Below are 20,693 nucleotides of genomic sequence, written 5' to 3' on the forward strand. Positions count from 1 at the left end.
TTGGTGATTTATACCAATGGCGCTTTATAATGTTTTATGATGTGACTGAACATACCGTAATTTCCGGACTATTGAGTGAACCTGAATATAAGCCGCACCCACTAAATGTAAAAAAATAAAATTAAAAATGATTGTACATACTGTATATAGGCCTCACTTCTCTATAAGCCGCAGGGGTCCACGTTATAACATGGGATATTTACACAGAAAGATTTTTTTTTCACTTTTAATTAAATAAATGCTTTTTTCTGAACAGTGTCTGTAACACGGCTGGTTACATGTTAGCTCTTTCCTGCTTTGGTGCCCTGACCAAAATTGGAATGCACAGGGGAGGCTAACTCCCTTCACTTTCTGCTCTCAACATTCGATACCGTTCTCTCTCGCACGTGCGCCCCACACACATACATGTACACAGCCATTCAAAGATAGACATACGCTACTAGTATAGCACACCTTAGCCTACCAAGTTATTAATCGCTAGCAGTATGGCCTTCGTTAGCCCTTATAAATCCATAAGGCACATCACTGGTTAAGGTACAGGGTTCAAGGTGCATGAAAAAGTAGCAGCTTATAGTCCTGAAATTACGGATAAACACGTGCTTGTGCACATCACACAAATGATGTTTTCTGTGGGATCGCATGCAGTCATGTTATTGTTGTTATTGTTGAACATGTTATCGTATTGAACTATCACTTATATTGCGACTCAATTCCATTGTTACTGTTATTATTGCTTTTATTTCCTGTCAATGATAATGAAATAATTAGTTAACAAAGTTTAATAACTGTGTAGTTTAATAACTATAAATGTCTGGCTCAAATACTGCCGTCACTGTCCTCTTTCTGTTCACGTCAACTCCTTTCTCTCGTATTGCCCAGTATTCACAAGGATAATAAAAGTAAGACAACAAAAAACTATGAGATTGTCAATTCATAAGATAAGATTGTTAATTCATGCAACAAAGGCAGTAGTAAAACTGCAAGGACTCTCCAGGAGTTTACAAATAATGTCTATTGACTTGGGTCGCAAAGATTTGTGACCTTTAAAATATAGGTCCCCAGAAAAAAAAGTTTGGGAAACACTGCTCTATGTCATCTTCTTGTGGGCATATAATTTGTCATGTTCATGTCGCATCCAGTCTGCAGTGCAAAATGGTTGTGTTCTTATAAAGTTTAATAAAACGCTGTAGGTCTTACTGCAAATAAAATGGCCTCGAAGGAAAAGTTCCACTCCTTTATGTATTAACACTTTACTAAACAAAACAAAATTTCAGAGGAGGTGGAGTGGGGCGGTTCTACCATGTATGAGAGCAGCCGTTCAACAAATGCCACAGTTGCCAGAAAAATAAAGACTTCAATCAGTGCTGAGAATTCACATGACAAACTTCACACCCGACTTTAATGCAGTGAAGAAACTATAGCCCAATTTTCTTTGATTTTTTTTTTGGTTTGATTTAGCACATTTTTTCCATTTACCTTTATAAATGCATTAGTTCACATAAAAATTACCAATTTATTTGATAGTTCTGAAACCTCACTGTGGCACACATCTGACGTCGTCACCTAACTAAACTTAGAGTTTAGTAAATAAACCTGAATCATCAAACCAAGGAATAAACAACTACTGTTACTTCCGGACTATAAGCTGTTAAAATGCTGTTTATGTACAGTTGTGCTCAATGTGGCTGATAATAAAGACCTCAACTTCCCTATTCCTGTTAGCTCTGCGGCAGACAAGCACAAAGTGAAGAGAGTTACCCCTGGAGCAGATCACTAAGTCTGCTCTCTCATTCCAACTACGGTCTGGGCGCTGAAGCAGGAAAGATGGTGTAGCCAGCCGTGTTACAGGCACTGTTTGGAAAAAAAAAAAATTTTTTAATTAAAAGTTAAAAAAAAAAGTTGTTGCCAGGGTTGGGCATGTTACTTTTAAAAAGTAATTAGTTATTGTTACTAGTTCTACCAAAAAGTAACTGAGTTAGCAATTTAGTTACTCCACTATAGAAGTAACTAGTTACAAGGGAAAGTAACTATTGCGTTAGTTTTTTTTTAGTTTAAAAATGTAGAGTAGAAAAACAAAGACAGGTACCTGAACAGAGGTTTTCATTTATTGCACCTCAACTGTTTTCTTCTTAACAAAAGTAAACATTTTAACAATATGAAGTGCTTTTAACTCGCTGTGGTGTAAATTAAATAAATCAAACTTTTACAACTTCAGACAACTGGTGGACATACTGTACTTCAAGTATAAAGTTAACAGTTTAACAATGTGAGCTTAACAGTTACATCTTTTTTCAGTGTACCCATCTATGTCCTGAAACATTTATTAATTCAGTGACTCTGATTCAAAATAACATGGTGAAAACGAAAGCCATGAATGGAGATTGAGTTCTGATCCTAAGATTTGAAATCCTAAAAAAATAGGTCTGTGGAGTTGCTCTTATGCTCTTTTGCACAAAGTGCTTTAAACTCTCTAGTGTAAATTGAATAAACTACTCTTACACCAACACAAATATATGCACAGGAACATATTTGTCCAACAAAGAACGTTTCTTTTATACAAATGGATAGAGCACCTTTCTTGTGTCTAAGCAATTCATATTTATAGTCAACAAATTAAAGTATAAAGATGAGTGCTGCACAAATTTAATTTGTACCTTCAAACGTCCCCATGTGGTGAGGCACAGTACTGCCTGCCTACCCTGCTGACATTTCTCTGCACTTTCTTGTACGATAAGTAGGAACAATTCTCTCGCACATACATTAAAGACATTACACAGACTGTAGAGAGTCATGCTGTAGAACAAATATTTCTGTAAAGTTCATATTGGCGATATGGTGAGGAACAGAAACGGGCACGTGTCATGCGACCCAGTTTGTATTGGATCGCACAGTGAGATATGAGGCACAGCTCTTCGCTGCCTCACCCTGGAATTCTGCTCTGTATTTGATTGCGAAATACTCAAATTCAGCTACTTTTACTTAATCAAATGTCAAAAATGTGTAGAGTCATACTGAAAATGCATCTTTAACACAGATCAGTTGAAAATATTAATATTTATTTTATGTACTTTTTTCACTGCTTCCCCTAAACACACAAAGCGTCTGCCGTCGAGATATGCATCATTACATTGGAGTTGTTTACACCGGACGTGGACAAACCCTTTGCTCTGGGACATAATGTTCACTGAACATGTACATTTTTACCTTTTACCTCGACGAGGTTAAACTAGTGCCTGTATTCGCCATCTCTGAAAGTTTGTGTGTGTCTGCTGCTGCTGTGTGCTGGATTTGTGTGTCCTGGGTTTTAACTATTTAATAATAAAAAAGGAAACCACAAAAAACACTTAAGGTCATGAAAATTAATTGAGATTTAGCAATTCTATGATGCATCCACCTTATTTATTGAATAGTATGGGATCGGAATCGGTATCGGCGATACTGGACTATTTACTTGGTATCCGATCAATACCAAAATATGCTGTATCGCACACCACTAGTAAAGGGAGGTATCAGTGTGGATGGATTAAGAACAAAAGATCTACCATGGAAACAGGCAGAAGATGCTGCATTAATAGCTGCTGACAACTACTGCCAAGTGTATGCCAGAATTTTTACATCACAGAGATTGTAGTAATAATTACTCCTAAGCAAGGAGATGCCAGGAGAACTCAGAAATTGGGACGAGCAGTTATCCAACCTGCACAGTCAAAAGGAGCCACAGAAACCATCCAATGTGGGAGGGCACAGTCATGCTTTTTCTTCTTTTCCTTTGGGCTTTTTCCCCTTTTTTTAGGGGTTGCCACTGTGAATCAACGTTTTCCATTTCACCCTGTTCTCTGCATCTTCTACTCTGACTCCAACTATCTGCATGTCCTCCCTCACTGCATCCATATATCTCCTCTTTGTCTCATACCTGGTAGCTCCATCTCTAACATTCGTCTACCAATGTATCCACTGTCCCTCCTCTGCACATGTCCAAACCATCTCAATCTGGCTTCTCTAGTTTTTTCTCCAAACCTTCCTGTCTGTGTTGTCCCTCTAATGACCTCATTCCTGATCCTGTCCATTCTTGTCACCCCTAAAGAGAATCTTAGCATCTTTAACTCTGCTACCTCCAGCTCTGCCTCCTGTCTTTTGCCTGTCTTTGTGTTTTTGTAGAGAGTCATGCTGTATGACAAATATTTCTGTAAAGTTCATATTGGCGATATGCTGATGAACAGAAACGGCCATGTGTCATGCGACCCAGTTTGTATTGGATCGCACAGTCAGATATGAGGCACAGCTCTCTGCTGCTTCACCCGGGATTTCTGCTCTCTATGTGATCGCGAAATACTCAAATTCAGCGATTGTCACATAATCAAATGTCAAAAATGTTTAGAGTCATACTGAAAATGCAACTTTAACACAGTTCAGTGGAAAATATTAATATTTATTTGATGTACTTTTTTTACTGCCTCCCCTGACCGCACGTGACTGGTTGTCAATGCAGTAGAAGCGTGTGCCGTGGAGATGTGCTTCATTAAATTGGAGTTGTTTACACCAGAAGTGGACAAACTCTTTGCTCTGGGACATAATGTTCACTGAATTTATATTTTTACCTTTTACCTCGATGAAGTTAAAGTAGTGCCTGTATTTGCCATCTCATCTAACACCATTATTCCCATCACTGTTGTGTAACATCTTTTTGTGTAAATATCTGTAGAGAAGTGTGGCCTATAGATGTCTGATTTAGATGTACAATTTAGATGTATAATCTAAATCATATTTTTTTTCTTCTTAAATTTAGTGGTTGCAGATTATATTCAGGTGCGCTCAATAGTCCGGAAATTATGGTATGCTAATTGGGTGTTTGTGACACCTCTATTTTTACTAAACATTGTTTGTTTACATACCTTAAAAAACATTCTTTAATTAAGTTGGATAATAATTTTAACAAAATAATATTTGCAAGTATATTCAGGTGGATGAACAGATATTTCTTTATTAAACATTTAAATATATTTTTGTCTTTAACTTTAGTTGACTAGTAGCACTTTAAGTCTTTCATTTTTACCCAAGTCCATTTGTTGTCATTTTGGAAATCATCAGAAGGGGGCTTCAACTGTCAGGCGGAATGGTATCAGAGAGCATCATGGGGGAGCCGAGCTGCAACTCCTGCTGACGCGCACACACGACCGCCGGGGGCAAGATGTGATGAACCTCGTTCCAATCAGATAGAAGGGATGCTGAGAGGGGGGCTGAGTCATAGCTGAGAAGAAAAAAAAAGAAATACATATTTTTAGGCTGTGATTATACAACACCCATACAGTAGCTATGTAGTAACAAACCAGAGATAAGCACTTATAGAAAATCCATCCATCCATCCATCCATTTTCATCCGTTACTGGGTCGCAGGGGCAGCAGTCTCCACGACTGCCAACCAAATCACACTGCACCGTATGAACCCCCCAAACCTTCCTGCGGGTGGTGTGTCCACTGGAAGGTACCAACCACCATAACCGGGATCCGATCTTGCCCAGGAGGTAAACCCTGGAGTTCCACACCAATGACATTGCTTCTGGGCCAAAGCGCCACTAATAGTAAATGTCATTGAGATTTCTGCTGTACACTTGCTTATAAATTTACTTTTTATTACTAGAACCAATCTTTATTGGTTATTCAAGCAATAGAGCAATAATAAGTAGGGATGTCCGATATTAACTTTTTGCTGATATGCCAATATTGTCCAAACACTTAATTTCCGATTCCGAAATCAACCGATACCAATATATTGGGGGGCAGTGGTGGATGTTTAGTGTTGCCTGCTCACTAAGGGTTAAAACAGTGTTTTTCAATTTCTTTCTGCCTAGGGGACAGAATTAAAATGCTAATGAGCGTCTGGTAATATTTTTTTTTAATTTATCTGTACAAACCACTGTAAGAGTTGCTGTTACCAGCATTCTGCATACAATCCTAAAACCTAATTATCAATATAGATTAAAAAATAAGCTACAATGGTGACATCTAGTGACTCGAGGCTTGTTTTGCATCAATAATGTTTTGTGTTCATTTGTTATTGTGATGGTGGGGGAATAAATGTTTATGTTTAGGTATAATGTTCTACTTTTTCTGACGGTTCTTGGGTGCCTTGAACGCACAATTTTGTAGAGGACATGTGCAGTGTGTTCTGTTCTTTGTGTTGGAGCTGGCTGACTTGTGCTGGTCAAGTTCTGCTCCGAGCGGTTTGGGTTGCGCTGTAGGTGAGACAATAAACCGCTTTCTGATAAAATGAAAGCTGTTTCATTCTACCACTCCGATACATTATGAAGGAATTAACAGTTACAGGTATGGGAGAGGGAGTGAGGAGGCGTGGTGATAGCACGTGTGTGTATGAGGAAGAGAGAGTAAGGAGAGTGTGAGAGTGTGACATCCCTAATAATCAGCAATTAAAAGAACGATTCAATGCATAATAATTGCAGTTTAAGAATACATCCTAAATCCTGAGTGTTATAAGCCAGCAATCAAGATAAGATATAAACAATTCAATTAAAAAAATAGAAAAATTACAATAGCAATTACAATTAACAATGGAACAATAATTAGCAATACAAATTGGTAATAAAAACTATCAAATTAGATTCTTTTTGAATTAGAATAAAATAATATAATAAAAAATAAAAACACAAAAAACATTTAAAATAATAACATTTGAAAAATTAAATAGCATTTGAAAATATGCAATAAAATAGCAATGCTTTAGCAATTAGCTAAGACTATTTTATTAAGAATAAAAAATTAAAACATTAGCAATAAAAATTGCACGAGAGGGGACTTTCAGTATACTGTCTTTTATCATATTCATAAATAAATATTACCAGGCACACAAAAGTATTTTAATTTGGGGGGAGGGGGGTAGCAGAAAAAAAAAGAGAAACACTGCTGTAAATTAACTACAAAATGAAAATTTGAACTACATCTTTGACAATTTTGAAGAGTTCTGTTAGGCAACTGGCCATGAATTTTCTCAAAGACGACGTTTCGCCTCTCATCCAAGCTGAGATGCTTCATCAGTTCTAACTAGTGGTGGAGAGTACAGCAAAAATGACTTGCTTTGACAAGCAACAACGACTAGAAGCAACAGGTTAAAATCATAAAAGTTTTGTAATTATAGGCAGATCATGTTAAGACTGACGACCTGTACTGTCATTACATAGACATATGAAAGAGCCAGTAAAAATACAGCTGTTGTCTGTTTGAAAAAAAAAAACAACATGTTTTGTTTAAGACATCACCTGTCTACTGTTGTCTGAAAAAAAAAAAAACATGTTTTGTTTAAGACATCACCTGTCTCGGTCACAGTGCTGCAGGTCTGTAATAGAGTGGTTGAAAAGGTCATCAAGGTCAAAGCCCACGCCGTAGCCCGCACCACTGCCTTTTGGGGTCACAGAGAATACTGGGGGTAAGATGTCCTCCACCTGACAAGAGAAAGGTGTAAAGATTTTTGGCAAATAAGAACTTTTCTTTGTCTTAGAAAAGCTCACACTGCGCTGTTGATTTTGACATTTAAGACTTTAGTGCATGTATCATATAGACATCATCTGCATTTATACATTTACTGTAAGTTACAATAGACTGTGTGACAGTTGTGTTGCTAAGGTTGGCTAAGTCATTAAAAACAGTGTATATATTTTATTATATTTTGTTATAAAATTGATATTAAGGGCCAGTTGTAGTGCTACTACAGTTGGTGTTCCAGATGATATTATTAACTTACACAATGTATACTTTTTCTTTAATCCACAAATCCACATCACATTACGTCTGATGATGCATGTTGTACATAGATTTGTGCATATAATTAAATGTAAAAAAAAACAAACCAATATTGCAATATTTAAATGTGGAATATAGGGCTGTAATCAACCAGAGAAAGTCTTGGTCAACTGAAATTCCGACTGAAAAATCTGAAATAATCATGGGGTGCGCAGTGCTTGTCCTCCTAAATTAATTATAAATAAACATAAAGACTAGTGGTCTATTTACTTTATATTAAATCGCTTTTGACCGAATTGTTTTGCACTGAAATTAATTACAAACTTGCATAACACGCAACATAGAACAATTACAAAATTATGGAAATATTTATTTACCACATTCCAACAATGCACAATATGAAATAAAATATTCAAAATAAAATGTTAAACTTGACAAAGTGCATTTAAGTCAACTGCTGGATCATTTCTCATGCGCGCTGCTTTATTACAAGTAATGGATCAAGTACAGTACTGCTCGATTAAAGGAATAACATCTGGTACAGATGCATCTGTGCATCAGAGAAACTGATTTCTTTAGTTAACTGCTCAAACGAAAGAAGAAGAAAAAAGAATGTGAATTATTTGTCATTGTTAGACAGCACAATGAAATTTGACCTCTGCTTTTAACCCATCACCAAAGTGAACAGTGGGCAGCATTAAGCGCCCGGGGAGAAGTGTGAGGGGACGGTGCCTTGCTCAGAGCACCTCAGTGGTAACTTGGCAGCTGAGGCCGACAGGTGTGAAGTGAATGTTTTCTGCGGGGAGCTTGTTTTCTGCGCTGTATGCAGCTAAAGCTCGCTTTACCTCTCATATTCAGCATAGCATTCAGGATGTTTTGATTTCACGTGATAAAGTAAACCCGACGTGGATAATATCTATACATATTTGGTACATCCCTAATATTTACTAGATGTCAACCAGTGATCACAAGAACTGTTAAGAAATGTTTTTTTAAAAATGTAGACAATTGTTTTTTTGTCATCTTATAATAATTGACAGTCCAAGGCACCAGTGGTGACTAAGTGGGAAGAGGACTTGGGTCCAGAAGGCTTCAGGTTCGAGTCCATTAGCTGCCAAGTTACCACTGAGGTGCTCCGAGCATGGCACCGTCCACATTGCATCCCGGGCCCTTAAAGCTTGAAGCCCATTGTTCGCTTTGGTGATGGGTTGGAAGCAGAGGTCACATTTCGTTGTGTGCAGTGTTGTGCTGTGTCACAATGACAAGTAGTTCACTTTCCTTCCTTCATTTCCCTCTGTGCATGTCAAGTTAGCTTACCATTTTTAGATGATATGCCATGTTTGTAGTCGACTTGTGATATGCAAGCTGTTGTTTACAAACCTTTCATTCGACTTTTTTTTTTCTTTTTTGTTTTCTATTTTTGTAAAATGTTGGCACAATGTTGTAGATTAGTAGTAAATAAATATTCAGCAAACCACCGGACCTATGCTTTTTAGTACGTTCTTCAATCTGTCTGTCTATGGGTTGGGCTAATCCAAAAACAGTAAAAACAAGGGGGGGTGTTCTAAAGACAGATTGTTACCTGTGAAAGCTATGGGGTTGTTTCCAAATCACCCCGATTGGGTGATTTAAAAACAACCCCATTAGCACTTGGCACTTTCCTCCTAAAGTAAAATTAACACAAACAGTCTAAAAAAAACAAAAATAAAAAACCAACCAATCAGAATTTGGGTCGACCCAGAATGTCTCAATCAATAAATCAACCAGTCAACTGGGAGATTACAGTGGAGTAAAACCCTGGGAATTAAGGTGGGTGACTTTTCCACTATAAATCTTTAAATAGACCCCTTTAAATCCTATATTATATATTTCTTAAGTATACTCACACACCAGGAGGTTTCTTTTTTTGTACAAGAATACAAACATACCTGGGACTTTGACAGCTGCAGTGTTACTGTCTGAATGTCAGAAGTAATGGAGGATGGTCCTTGTTGCCCAGAATCTGTGAATCCTAACCTGGGATGAGGCTGTGAATGGACTCCTATGGTTTCACAAGGGGGTTCAGTGGTCTGTGTGATTGCCTTTTCTCCTGCAGTAGAACACAACTTCTCCACAGCCCTGGCCCCTGTTGGCAAGGTCAGGTTGAGGGTATCATGCCTAACATTATCCACATTTCCATTTGTCTGAGTGTTAGGATCAGACTGGCTTAGGTTTTGAGGTTGGAGCTGGGGCTGAAAGATATTTAATGGGAGAGTTTGCTGCTTTCTGTTCTGCTTTGACACATGTGGCTGCCTTGCCTCTAAGTGCTGTCCACTCCAGTTACCCAAACTCCTGAAAACACTTTCTTTGCTGTTCTCAGTATGAGGTGTTGTTGTGAGCACTTTGTTTTTAGAAAAACTCATCACAGTCACTGGATCCGTTTCTCCACCCACAGCAACATCTTTGTTTTGAATTGGTGGCTGCTGGGTGGTTGGATGTTGAAACAAGCTTGGCTGGTTAGAGTTTATGTTAGAGGCCAAGTGCTCATGCGAGTGAATTCTCTTCGCCTCCTCTGTAACATTGTTCGGAGCTGCTTGAGTGCTACCACTACTTGCAACACTAGGGTGTGAGTTCAGTTTGCATTCGATGTTCCTCTCATTGCCGGTGTCTATCATCTTTTTCCACCGCTGTAAAAGACTTTTATCATTATCACTTAGTAGGACCCCACCCAGGGAGTCCCCCTGCTTTACTTCCCGTCTCTCTTTCTCCTTTATTTTCTTCTCCCTTTCTCTTGCACGTTCTTGCCTCTTCCTCCTTTTCTCCTCTCTTTCACGTTGACGCTCCTGAGCTGTGACCGGCCGGCGAGAATCAGGAATGCTTGGCAGGGAGGACAATATGCCTCCTTCTCCACCAGCTACCATGCCAAGTGCTGAAACACTTCCCTCTGAAGAGGAGAAAGAGCACACTAATGGGACAATTGTTTTGTTACAAGAAGAATTGTGAACATCATTTGCAGTAAGGACCAATTTTAGACACGTGATCTGCCAGTAGGGGCATAAGAATTGATTTACACTCTGGTTAGCCTGATGTTTCTATTACTCGGTTTCTGTCAACACGTGACAGGAATTTAAAAACAGTGACCTCATCCTTATTCTTTACAAGATGGCCTGGAAGTAATAATTGATCACACGGAAGGCATTTCTAGGGTCTAAAATTTGTATTTGTCCTTTGGCTTGCTATCTGTCATCTGTCTAACTCAAAAAGACATACTAAAAATTAACATCAAGGCAAATAAGGTTAGTACTGGGATGTGTAAACCCGAATATGGAAGACAAACTTACCGCCTCTGCATTTATTCTTAAGAGCAGATTTGAACAAAGCAGCTCTTAGTGCAGCTTTGGTATCCTCTGAAATGGCTCCATCTTTTCTGATTCCTTCTACTGCACTTGAGGGAAGCCCAGCTTTCCTTGAGAGTGACTGTGAAAGGGTCTGAGACAGTGACTGAGCTTGTGCCACAGAAAGAGACAGGGAGGGCACAATGGTTGGAAGTGGCATAATATGTGGTCCTTGCATTGCGGAAACATTGGCGGGAGCCTCGGTAATTGACAGGGTCTGGGAGGGCTGAATTGAAGGAGCATGTGCCTGTGCCTTGTTTCTCACCGTCTCCGACGGGGCGTCTGGAGTGGACACTGGCGTTATTAAATCTATGGTCTCTGGTTGACTGCCCTCCGAGTTGGCACTGGGCATGTCAACATCTGTTGGACCACTTTCGCTTTTCGAGAGAAGAAGGAAATTTTGAGTCACATTAGCTAGGGTAGATTTGTTACAGGTTTGTAAGCTGCCTTGAGGTAGCGCTGGTTGTTTTTGCTGGAAATCTGCCCTAATTTGTGTTTGTTGATGCTGTGCTACTTGGGAGCACCGTGTCACAGATACCAGAGTGGGTTTCTCCAGGTTAACAGTAAAGTCCTGAGCTTTGCACTGCGAACTTCTTTGTGTTATTGCTGCTCTGCCTTTCCCTCCTGTCAAAGGCCTGAAGTGCAACCTCTGACAACCACTTTTTTTGTTTTTATGAAAGTCATGTATCTCCATTAAAATTGCCTCTTTAATTTGTTCTTTGTTCATAGGAAGGTTGTCAAATTCAAAATCGAAAGCTGGCACGCAAATCGGCTCGTCATCTGAGTCATGATATTTCACCAAGTAAGGATGCTCCAGTGCTTGAGTCACACTGATTCTTTCACGAGGGTCAAAGCGCAACATAGCCCCCAACAAGTCCAAAGCTTCCGCTTCAGCTTGTGGGTAGAGTTGGGCCAAAGGTACAGCAGAACGTGATGGAAGACTGTGAACATAGGAACGCACTCTGTCAGCTCTGATAGCATCTATTATGCTCTCAGGAGGAGTTCCCAACACAGATAAAATGAGCTGGAGCTGATGTACGTAGTGCTTCCCAGGAAAAAGCTGTTTTCGTCCCAACATTTCAGCAAAGATGCAGCCAACTGACCACAAGTCAATAGCCAAGCTATAGTGGTTAAGAGACAGCAACAGCTCAGGAGCACGGTACCATCGAGTGGCCACATATTCAGTCATGAAAGAGTGGGACTCCTCAGAGTTTGATCGGAGACCCCTGGCCATACCAAAATCTCCAATTTTCAGCTCACAGTTCTCGTTGACTAACAGATTGGAGGGCTTGAGGTCACGGTGGATAACATTGGCAGAGTGCACATATTTAAGGCCACGGAGTAGCTGGTATAAGAAGTAGCGCGTGTGCTCTGACGTGAGGGTCTGAGCAGAGTGTATGATCTGATGCAGGTCACTCTCCATGAGGTCCAGTACAACATACCTGAAACGTAGAAAAACCACAAGTTTAAATTACACCTCAATGGAAATTTTTAATATAAGACATTTCTTAACGGAGGATTACAGCGGAGGTGGGTGGACAAGCACAAAAAAAAATCCCACACAATTTCCTTGTGTGGCTTCATTGATGCAACGACCAGTAATTTATTCTACTGCTGTTTTGTAGTAGCAGGCCATTTAGCAGAATCTAAATACAAAATATCACATCTGAACAAGCCATGAGAATCTAGCCATATATGTATATATGTGTATGTACTGTATATACAATGGTTCCTCTCCTATCGCGGTAGTTGCGTTCAAGGACCCAACCAAAAAGGAAAAATCTGCAAAGCAGAGGCGAGATAGTTGTTATATTACTTACATATATATTTACCCTGTACGACCCCTCCCTACACTGTTATCAACCTTTCATAGACTGCATTACCCTTTCCCACACAATTATATGCACAGTAGAGTTGTATAATGGAAATATAAGTCATCCATATTACGTAAATAAATGAAATAAACAACCATGAAAAACAATGTAAATTATATTCTTATTAAAAAGTCAATATACATGCACATTGTGGGAGGGGTCGTGAGCATGGGAGTGGTGACGCAGGTGCAGGCGTAGGTGAGCGCAATTGGAGTAATCAGACTCTCCTTATATTAGTAGGAGCTGGGACCAAGGAGAGAGGAGAGTGAACAGAGAAGTGTTTACTCGTCTGTCTTGGCCAGTAAACACTCCTCTGTTCACTCTCCTTATATGTACCGTATATGAAAGCCAGGCAAAGTGCAGAAACGCATATTATTGGAAAGAAAAAGAAAGGCTGTTAACTGTCATTTGTGTCAGCATCGTCATTTGGGCTTTGTAACAGAAGCCTTTGTGGAGAAGATGCACAGCGTTTAGGAGGCATTGAAGGGCGTTAAATTAGGGTAATTTTCACCAAACACAAGAGCACAAACTTTACAGCAATGTACTAGATAACAGCACACAGAAAAGTGAACGTGTGGTTAACAGACAAGGGGAGATGCTGTGAGATGCTATGATGCATGAGTCCATCAGTGTGAGGAACAAAAGAGCATGCTCAATGCTGTCTAGGTGCTCATTGTTCACCTCTAGGTAAACAAAACTACAAGGTGATGTCTTTTAGTTTAGTTTTTTGCTATATTTTTACTGGTGTTTTTTAGGTTTAAAATCTGAAGTGAAACACTAATATGTAACATTTTCTAAAATGTTACATATTAGTGTTTCACTTCAGATTTTACTTATATAGGACACACAAGAAAATCTGAAGCCATAACTAATGTATGTAAGATAGAACGTTTAAATAAACATCTTGAACAGGGTGAAAACAAAAAATCACACTGTCCAAAATTATTCATACTCTGTCATACCCTCTATTCAATTGCAAACCCCGTTTTTTTTTTTTTTTTTTTTAGCCTCCAAATGATTTTTATAATTGCAAGTATCGGCAGGAATTCTGGACCATTCTTCCTTTGCAAATGTTTCCAGATATTTGATGTTGGAGGGTTTTTGTGCTGTCACCCATTTCTTGAGCTCCATCCATCGGTTCGCGATGGGATTTAAATCAGGACTTGGCCACTTCATAACATTAATATCATTGTCCTGGAACCATTTCTTCACCACCTTGCCTGCACATACTATTTATGTGATTGTGAATCTGAGGTGAAATACTAATGTGTAAATGAAAAAATTAAGGAATCCCTTGTATTTGATAGGGATATGAATAATTTTGGGCTTAAGTGTATATACATATATCGTATTTTCCGCAACATAAGGCGCACTTAAAAACCTGTAATTTTCTCAAAAATCAACAGTGCGCCTTATAACACTGTGAGCCTTATGTATTAGTTTTGGTTGCGCTTACTGAGCTTAAACCGATTTTATAAAGCCAAACCACACAGCGCATCACACATGATGGCACACAGCTGAAGCACACTGGGAGCCAACAGTGAAGTTTAACTCTGTTAACACAATTAGGAGATTGTCAACAAAAATTATTACAGTATGGTTGTGTAACCCAAATCCGTGCAACGTCGGGTCGTGCCTCCAAACACCCGGAGACTCTACATTGTGTTTTTGAATTGGCGATGTATAGTGTGAATTTTTCGTGGTCAAAAACTCTTTTTTTTATCGATACAGGGAAAAAAAACACACTCTCTCTGCAAAACAATATCCACACTTCCGCACGGAACAGCCTCAAAACAACAATATCGTGACCATCCAGAACAAAAATAGTGACAACCTCCTGACTCTGGAGGGGCGAACAACAACAACAGCAGCGTCCTCCTGTGTCAAACTTAGGTCATTACCCTTTTCCACAAATCTCCGTCCCTATTGATCTGCGACTCCATGTGCGCCCATCTCATCGATATTGTCAAAACCCAACTGAAGCAAACTAATTCAGGACTTGCCATCATTCCGGGTGGATTAACCAAAGAATTCCAACCGCTAAATATTGGTGTTAACAGGGCGTTCAAAGTTAAATTGCGAGCGGCGTGGAAGCATTGGATGACAGAAGGTGAACACACATTCACCAAGACAGGGAGGCAACGATGGGCGAATTACGCCACTATCTGCCAATGGATCGTGGATGACTGGGCTAAGGTATCAGTCTCAAATGTCGAATCATCACTGAACAGCTAATTAACAGCAATAACACTGACTAGGATATTGACAAGAAGGATCCAGGCATGCTTGATTGTTCCGCTTAATTGTTTCGCTTAATGGGCCTTATAACCCGGTGCGCCTTATGTATGAAAATATTCTCGTTCATTGATAGTGCGCCTTTTAATGCAGTGAGCCTTATGGTCCGAAAAATACGGTATATACACGCATACACACACACTCCCAATTTTTCCAATTGATGTTTTTACAGGATGAGAGGTTGAGGTATTTTCATGTCAATATTTATCAACTATTAAAGTAAAAAGGTCTTTAGCATGATGGAGTTGCACAATTAAAATTTACTTGACCTATCCAGTCTATTGTGAATTGAGTTCAAACTTATGATGAAAACAAAAATGACATACACAGACTTGAAGGCGGAGTGAGGAAGATTTGGCTGCAGGATGTCCTGGATGGCAATAATGTTGTCATGTTTGAAGTGTTTCAGGATCTTCAGTTCTCGCAAAGTGCGCTTTGCATTTGTCACAACTTCAAAAGCATTGGAGATTTTCTTAATGGCCACCTGCTGACCTATAAAAGGCAAATATGACAAGTTAAAACGTAGTCAAATTAAGACTGAATCTTGCAAATCACATATGAGCACAGTGGGATGTTGTGTCAATAGGAATTTTAACAGCAGAAGAAATGCATATTCTGTTGCACAGGGCTGCTGAATTATCTAAAAATAAAATCATAATCACGCTTAATTTGGTCAATATTGAAATCCCAATTCTTTAAATGTATTAGTTACTGATTAGTTACTACAAGGGATCACAATTTATTTATTGCACGTCTGTTGAAGATTACCTTAAAATAACCAAAAGTACAAAAAGTTAATGACTAAAAATAAAATACCATATACATAAGATAATACATATACATAACAGACTCCATTTTAAATACAAATAATAAATTAAAAAGTGAAAAGCAGCACTTATCATGACTGTGACCATATCACCCCTACCGTTGTCCCGTCTCCTGGCAGAGGAAACAACTCCATAAGCTCCGGTGCCGATGGTTTCAATGACATCATACTCTTCTCCGACATCAAACTTAACATCCAGTGAGTGTGCTTTAAGCAAAGCCAGGTTTGTTGCTGTTGTGCTGGTGTCCATACCCTCCACTCTGCGTTGACTTTGAGTGTGTCTGTTTTTGTCTGCAGCCATTCTTTTAGGCAGTATAGACACAGGCTGACAGTTTTGGCCCTTGGTGCAGTCCTGAGACATTCTTCTAAAATAATTTAAACAAGTAAAAGTGAGATAGTGAGTGAGAGACTCACATGGTTAATGATATCTAAACCCTGAGCTTTAAAAATAGATGTACAGACAATAAACGTACTGTTCAATCACAAAAGAATTATGATATACATTTTAAAAAATTAATTGAAATCGATCACATTTCTTTGAACGCATGTTTAAACCTGGCTGAGTCACTGACACGTATGCTCCATTAAAACCATGTATCACTGTGAAAGTCTTGCTAAAGGTGATTGATAGGCATTTACAGTACGTGTTTCACTTCAGATTGAAAGTACTTAGTTGATAAGAACCATGCAAATATTTTGGTTCTATTAACGTCTTTTGGTTGCTGTGTTGAGACGCTTCATGACACCAGTACTGGGTCACAGACGTGAGGTGCTCACACTAGTGCTCATTACTGGTGTTTTGGGTTAGCCTCAATACAACTTTATGAGGAACACGAAGTACACGTTCTACACCCCATGTGTACGTTGAGTGTGTAATTTGTTACGTTTTGTGGATAGCTTGCCGATGCATACCCTAACCAAAGAAAGGAACGGCACTACGGAATAACAACAGAAATAACAGACCACCGCGTTCTCCTCTGCTGCCTCTGTTTGGTCCTTTTTTCTGAGCAGGAACGTTAAAACGTTATCTTCTGCTGTCGCCATGTTTGTTATTGTCTGGCCGGAAACTAACTTTGAACTCAGCACTGTCCCCTAGTGGACCCACTGTCTAACACCTAAAAGGAGCATAACTGGGGTTTAAGACTGCTGTAACGCATAGACCATTCTGATGGGTATGAAAGGGCAAAGTTACTAGACCAAAAGTTGTTTATCCCCAATGCAGAGTTATTTTCCTCACGGAGTTAGTAACACTTTGTATCACAAACATGACACGTTAACTTGATGATGTTGTTTATGGGGGAATATTTTACAATGAAAATACAGTATTGGGGTAATTTTATAACAAAACAAATAACTTGGAAATGCTTCGGCAGCGGTAAAGGTAGTGGTATTATCTTTCACTTTTAATACAGTCATTTAAGTTTAGATTAACAAGAAATGTTAAATGAAAGTTTTTAAATGCTCCTGTCAAAAGCACAGAGTAAATGTTGGTTGTGTCAAAGAGGATCCGGTGAAAAAAAGTTTTTGGCGGACAAGCCAAAAGTCCTTCATTATTTACATAAATATGTCTTTAACAATCTTGATGCAGGTTGATCATTTTGACACTCTTTTGACTTGAAACTGCTTCATGTGTCGCGGTGTCCCATGTATAGTTATTTTCCATCTACAATGTGCCCAGGTATTACCTATTGACATCAGCTAACATGAGTATTATGTTTGAATTGATAAAAATGAGGCGTGATGTCCCACTCATCAGGCCTGCACCAATCCAACTTTAATTGTTGAGCACATGAGTGAGACTCAAACCAGAGATTAATCTGATATTGTTCCATCTAAAACATGAAATCGTCTACGCTATATACATCGTTCAGTTACACTATACGTTTTTTTTACTAGATAAGGAAAAAGTGTATGAGGTTACGCCATGACGGTGAGACAGGAGAACATTGTATGACACATGGGCGTAAGTTGGTTACCTGAAGCCCTAAGACGCTCAAGCAGGTCCCTTTCAGCTACGTCGTTATACGCAAGTACTCAAGCAGCGGAACAAAAGTTCATTAGAATACGTGACATTTCCTTCTAAAAAGCTAAACTCATAATAACGCCGCGATACCTGTTTTTGTCTGCCGCCTGCGCGTACTCCTTCCGTTTATTTTTAGACACACATGGCAAACCAATTAATTTACAGTACGTCAGGGAACACGTCCAATAAGAAACAATGACGCTGTATAAGGCGGGATTAAGTCGTGAATGGCTGTATAGACAGAAAGTTGGCACATAGACATTCAACTTATTCTTAGACTTCTATAAAGCCTTTTACACGATTGAGGATTATTCCCTATAAACAGTTTGTAATATATCCATCCCATCCATTTTCATCCGCTTATCCGTTACCGGGTCGCGGGGGCAGCAGTCGCCACCCAAATCACATTGCACCGTACCAACCCCCCTGGACCTTCCTGCAGGTGGTGAGTCCACTGGAAGGTACCAACTGCCCTAACCGGGATTCGAAATTCTAAATAATATATACAGTATATAATATATACTGTATGTAGGAAATAATGCTCAAACCAGCACAAACTATATAGACTAGTTTGAAGAGATTTGGACGTTGACGGGTGGCTGGTGAACTCACGCGTGTGAAAAAATAAGCTGTAAAAACCATAAAAGCACAAATATTTATTTGAACAGTACAAATGCCGTACTAACGACAGAGACCAGCTTGGAGAGATTTGGACGCGGAGGGTAAGCTGTGTGACGTCATATGTCAGAAAATGTATTTTTTAATTACATCAAAGCTTTAATATGATGATAGAGGGAGGGGCGGAGTGCTTCACGTAGGTGTGCATGGGTGGTTTTTGGTTTTGTGGACCTGGTTGTTTCTCTCGCGAGATCTTGCAACACAAGCAACTAGTGATGGGAAGACCGACTCTTTTTATTGATTCGAATCTTTGACTCTCGAACAGTAAAATGAATGAGTCGTGAACGAATCGTGAACTAATCATTTCATTCGTTTTACAGCAGGTGGCGCTTTAGCCCTATTGTGGGCGTTGTAAATATGACACTAAATAAGGCAACATGCTTTGCTTCCGCTGACAAAGTCTATAAAGTACACAAAATGCCATTAGTAATTCAAACCATGTGAAAAGCTAAGAAATAAAAACACTCACCACAATGTGAAGATGAATGAGAGCAAAAAAGACCCGAGCTCTTTCACGTGACAAATGAAACGAACCTGCGAGAACGAGGCGAAAGATTAGTTCACAGAGAATGATTCGTTCACAGCAAAAGATTAGTTCACGGCGAAAGATTAGTTCACGGAGAATGATTCGTTCACAGCACAGTGAAAGATTAGTTTGCAGAGTAATTAGATCGTAGTGAAAGATTAGTTCACAGTGAAAGATTAGTTTGCAGAGTAATTAGATCGTAGTGAAAGATTAGTTTGCAGAGTAATTAGATCGTAGTGAAAGATTAGTTCACAGTGAAAGATTAGTTTGCAGAGAGTAATTCGTTTGCAATGATAGATTAGTTCACAGTGAAAGATTAGTTTGCAGAGTAATTAGATCGTAGTGAAAGATTAGTTCACAGTGAAAGATTAGTTTGCAGAGAGTAATTCGTTTGCAATGATAGATTAGTTCACAGTGAAAGATTAGTTTGCATAGAGTGATTTGTTCGCAGTGAGTGATTTGTTCGCAGTGAGTGATTCGGGAGTTCAATATGAATAAATATTTAATATGACTCGGTAGTCACGAGTCACGAATCGTTCATATGACTCGGGAGTCACGACTCATATGAAAGATTCGTTCATTTTGAACGAATCACTCGCGAACGACACATCACTACAAGCAACTTAATGTCCAGTTAGTTTAACCTGAGGGGATACCAAACCAACATAGATAGAAAAGAGAGAACATGTTAACTACTGGAAACCAAAAGATGCCACGATGGGAGAGAATACTGCGCGTGCTTCTGTGCGTTATTGGTCTGGTTCTGTCTGTGTACGCGCTTCACGTTGAAATTTCTCGGGAAAGGAACCCAGAATACACAGCGATGTGTGACATTGGGGAATCTGTGAGCTGCTCCAAAGTCTTCACTTCCAGGTTTGCCGATTTTTTTTTTTTTTACTTTTCGGAAGGAACTTTAATACCCTTGTTTATTGTTTGATTTATCATTCAAGCAATGCACTGTTTCATTAAATTATTTTAAATGTTTCACGTAAAATGTGCATATTTACCTCACTACCAGCCCAGAATTATACATTGCCACGTGTCACATTTCTAGGAAAAGTGTTTCACATCATGATAGGAAGTTTCCAAAAAACAACAACAAGAATATACAGAACTCACACACACACATACATACATATATAGTGGGGGTGTCCGTGCTCTGTATATCTGCAACAAAGCCATGTCAAAACTGTTTTAATGCTCACAAATTTTAACTTAGTATTTGTTTTATAACTTATGTAGGTAGTGCCTGTATACTGTATCTTTAACTTCAGTTGCTGTTCATTTGTTAATATATTTGAAAACAGAAGAGGTATAACAACTGTATTAATAATATATATATATA

General features: G+C 39.0%; 2 protein-coding genes across 5 annotated transcripts in view; one reads left to right on the top strand and one right to left on the bottom strand.

The window, feature by feature from the left end:
• Window positions 1–271: 271 nt before the first annotated feature.
• Window positions 272–18,309, bottom strand: mapk7 (mitogen-activated protein kinase 7). 4 transcript variants are annotated; one of them, XM_025057434.1, is made up of 8 exons: window positions 18,098–18,309; window positions 16,221–16,486; window positions 15,622–15,787; window positions 11,073–12,568; window positions 9,681–10,675; window positions 7,324–7,454; window positions 5,054–5,248; window positions 272–1,851 (listed from the first exon to the last, which is right to left on the bottom strand). In XM_025057434.1, exons 2-7 carry the CDS (start codon window positions 16,480–16,482, stop codon window positions 5,098–5,100), a joined length of 3,201 nt encoding a protein of 1,066 aa, XP_024913202.1. In that variant the 5' UTR covers window positions 16,483–16,486; window positions 18,098–18,309; the 3' UTR covers window positions 272–1,851; window positions 5,054–5,097. The 4 variants fall into 4 exon arrangements, with proteins under 4 accessions (XP_024913202.1, XP_008312912.1, XP_024913203.1 ...); XM_008314690.3 differs by lacking the exon at window positions 272–1,851 and having other exon boundaries at window positions 4,957–5,248; XM_025057435.1 differs by lacking the exon at window positions 272–1,851 and having other exon boundaries at window positions 4,957–5,248; window positions 18,235–18,259.
• A 1,625-nt stretch (window positions 18,310–19,934) lies between these two features.
• The window catches only part of vkorc1 (vitamin K epoxide reductase complex, subunit 1), a 5,389-nt gene continuing 4,630 nt past the window's right edge, over window positions 19,935–20,693 (top strand). Inside the window, exon 1 of the mRNA XM_008314691.3 lies at window positions 19,935–20,221. Within this exon, the coding sequence (XP_008312913.1) occupies window positions 20,034–20,221 (188 nt within the window). The 5' untranslated portion in view covers window positions 19,935–20,033. The remainder of the gene's footprint in view (window positions 20,222–20,693) is intronic.

This window comes from Cynoglossus semilaevis, chromosome 8 (assembly GCF_000523025.1).
Source record: "Cynoglossus semilaevis isolate Cse_v1.0 chromosome 8, Cse_v1.0, whole genome shotgun sequence".
NCBI lineage: Eukaryota > Metazoa > Chordata > Actinopteri > Pleuronectiformes > Cynoglossidae > Cynoglossus > Cynoglossus semilaevis.

Excerpts from the sequence above, each read along its gene's own strand:
- mapk7 (XM_025057434.1), bottom strand. The coding sequence starts at position 16,482 with ATGTCTCAGGACTGCACCAAGGGCCAAAACTGTCAGCCTGTGTCTATA. Across the intron at positions 7,455-9,680 it reads TGCAGCTGTCAAAGTCCCAG|GTGGAGGACATCTTACCCCC; the intron begins GTATGTTTGTAT and ends TTCTCTTGTCAG. Across the intron at positions 5,249-7,323 it reads CAGCACTGTGACCGAGACAG|CTATGACTCAGCCCCCCTCT; the intron begins GTGATGTCTTAA and ends TTTTCTTCTCAG.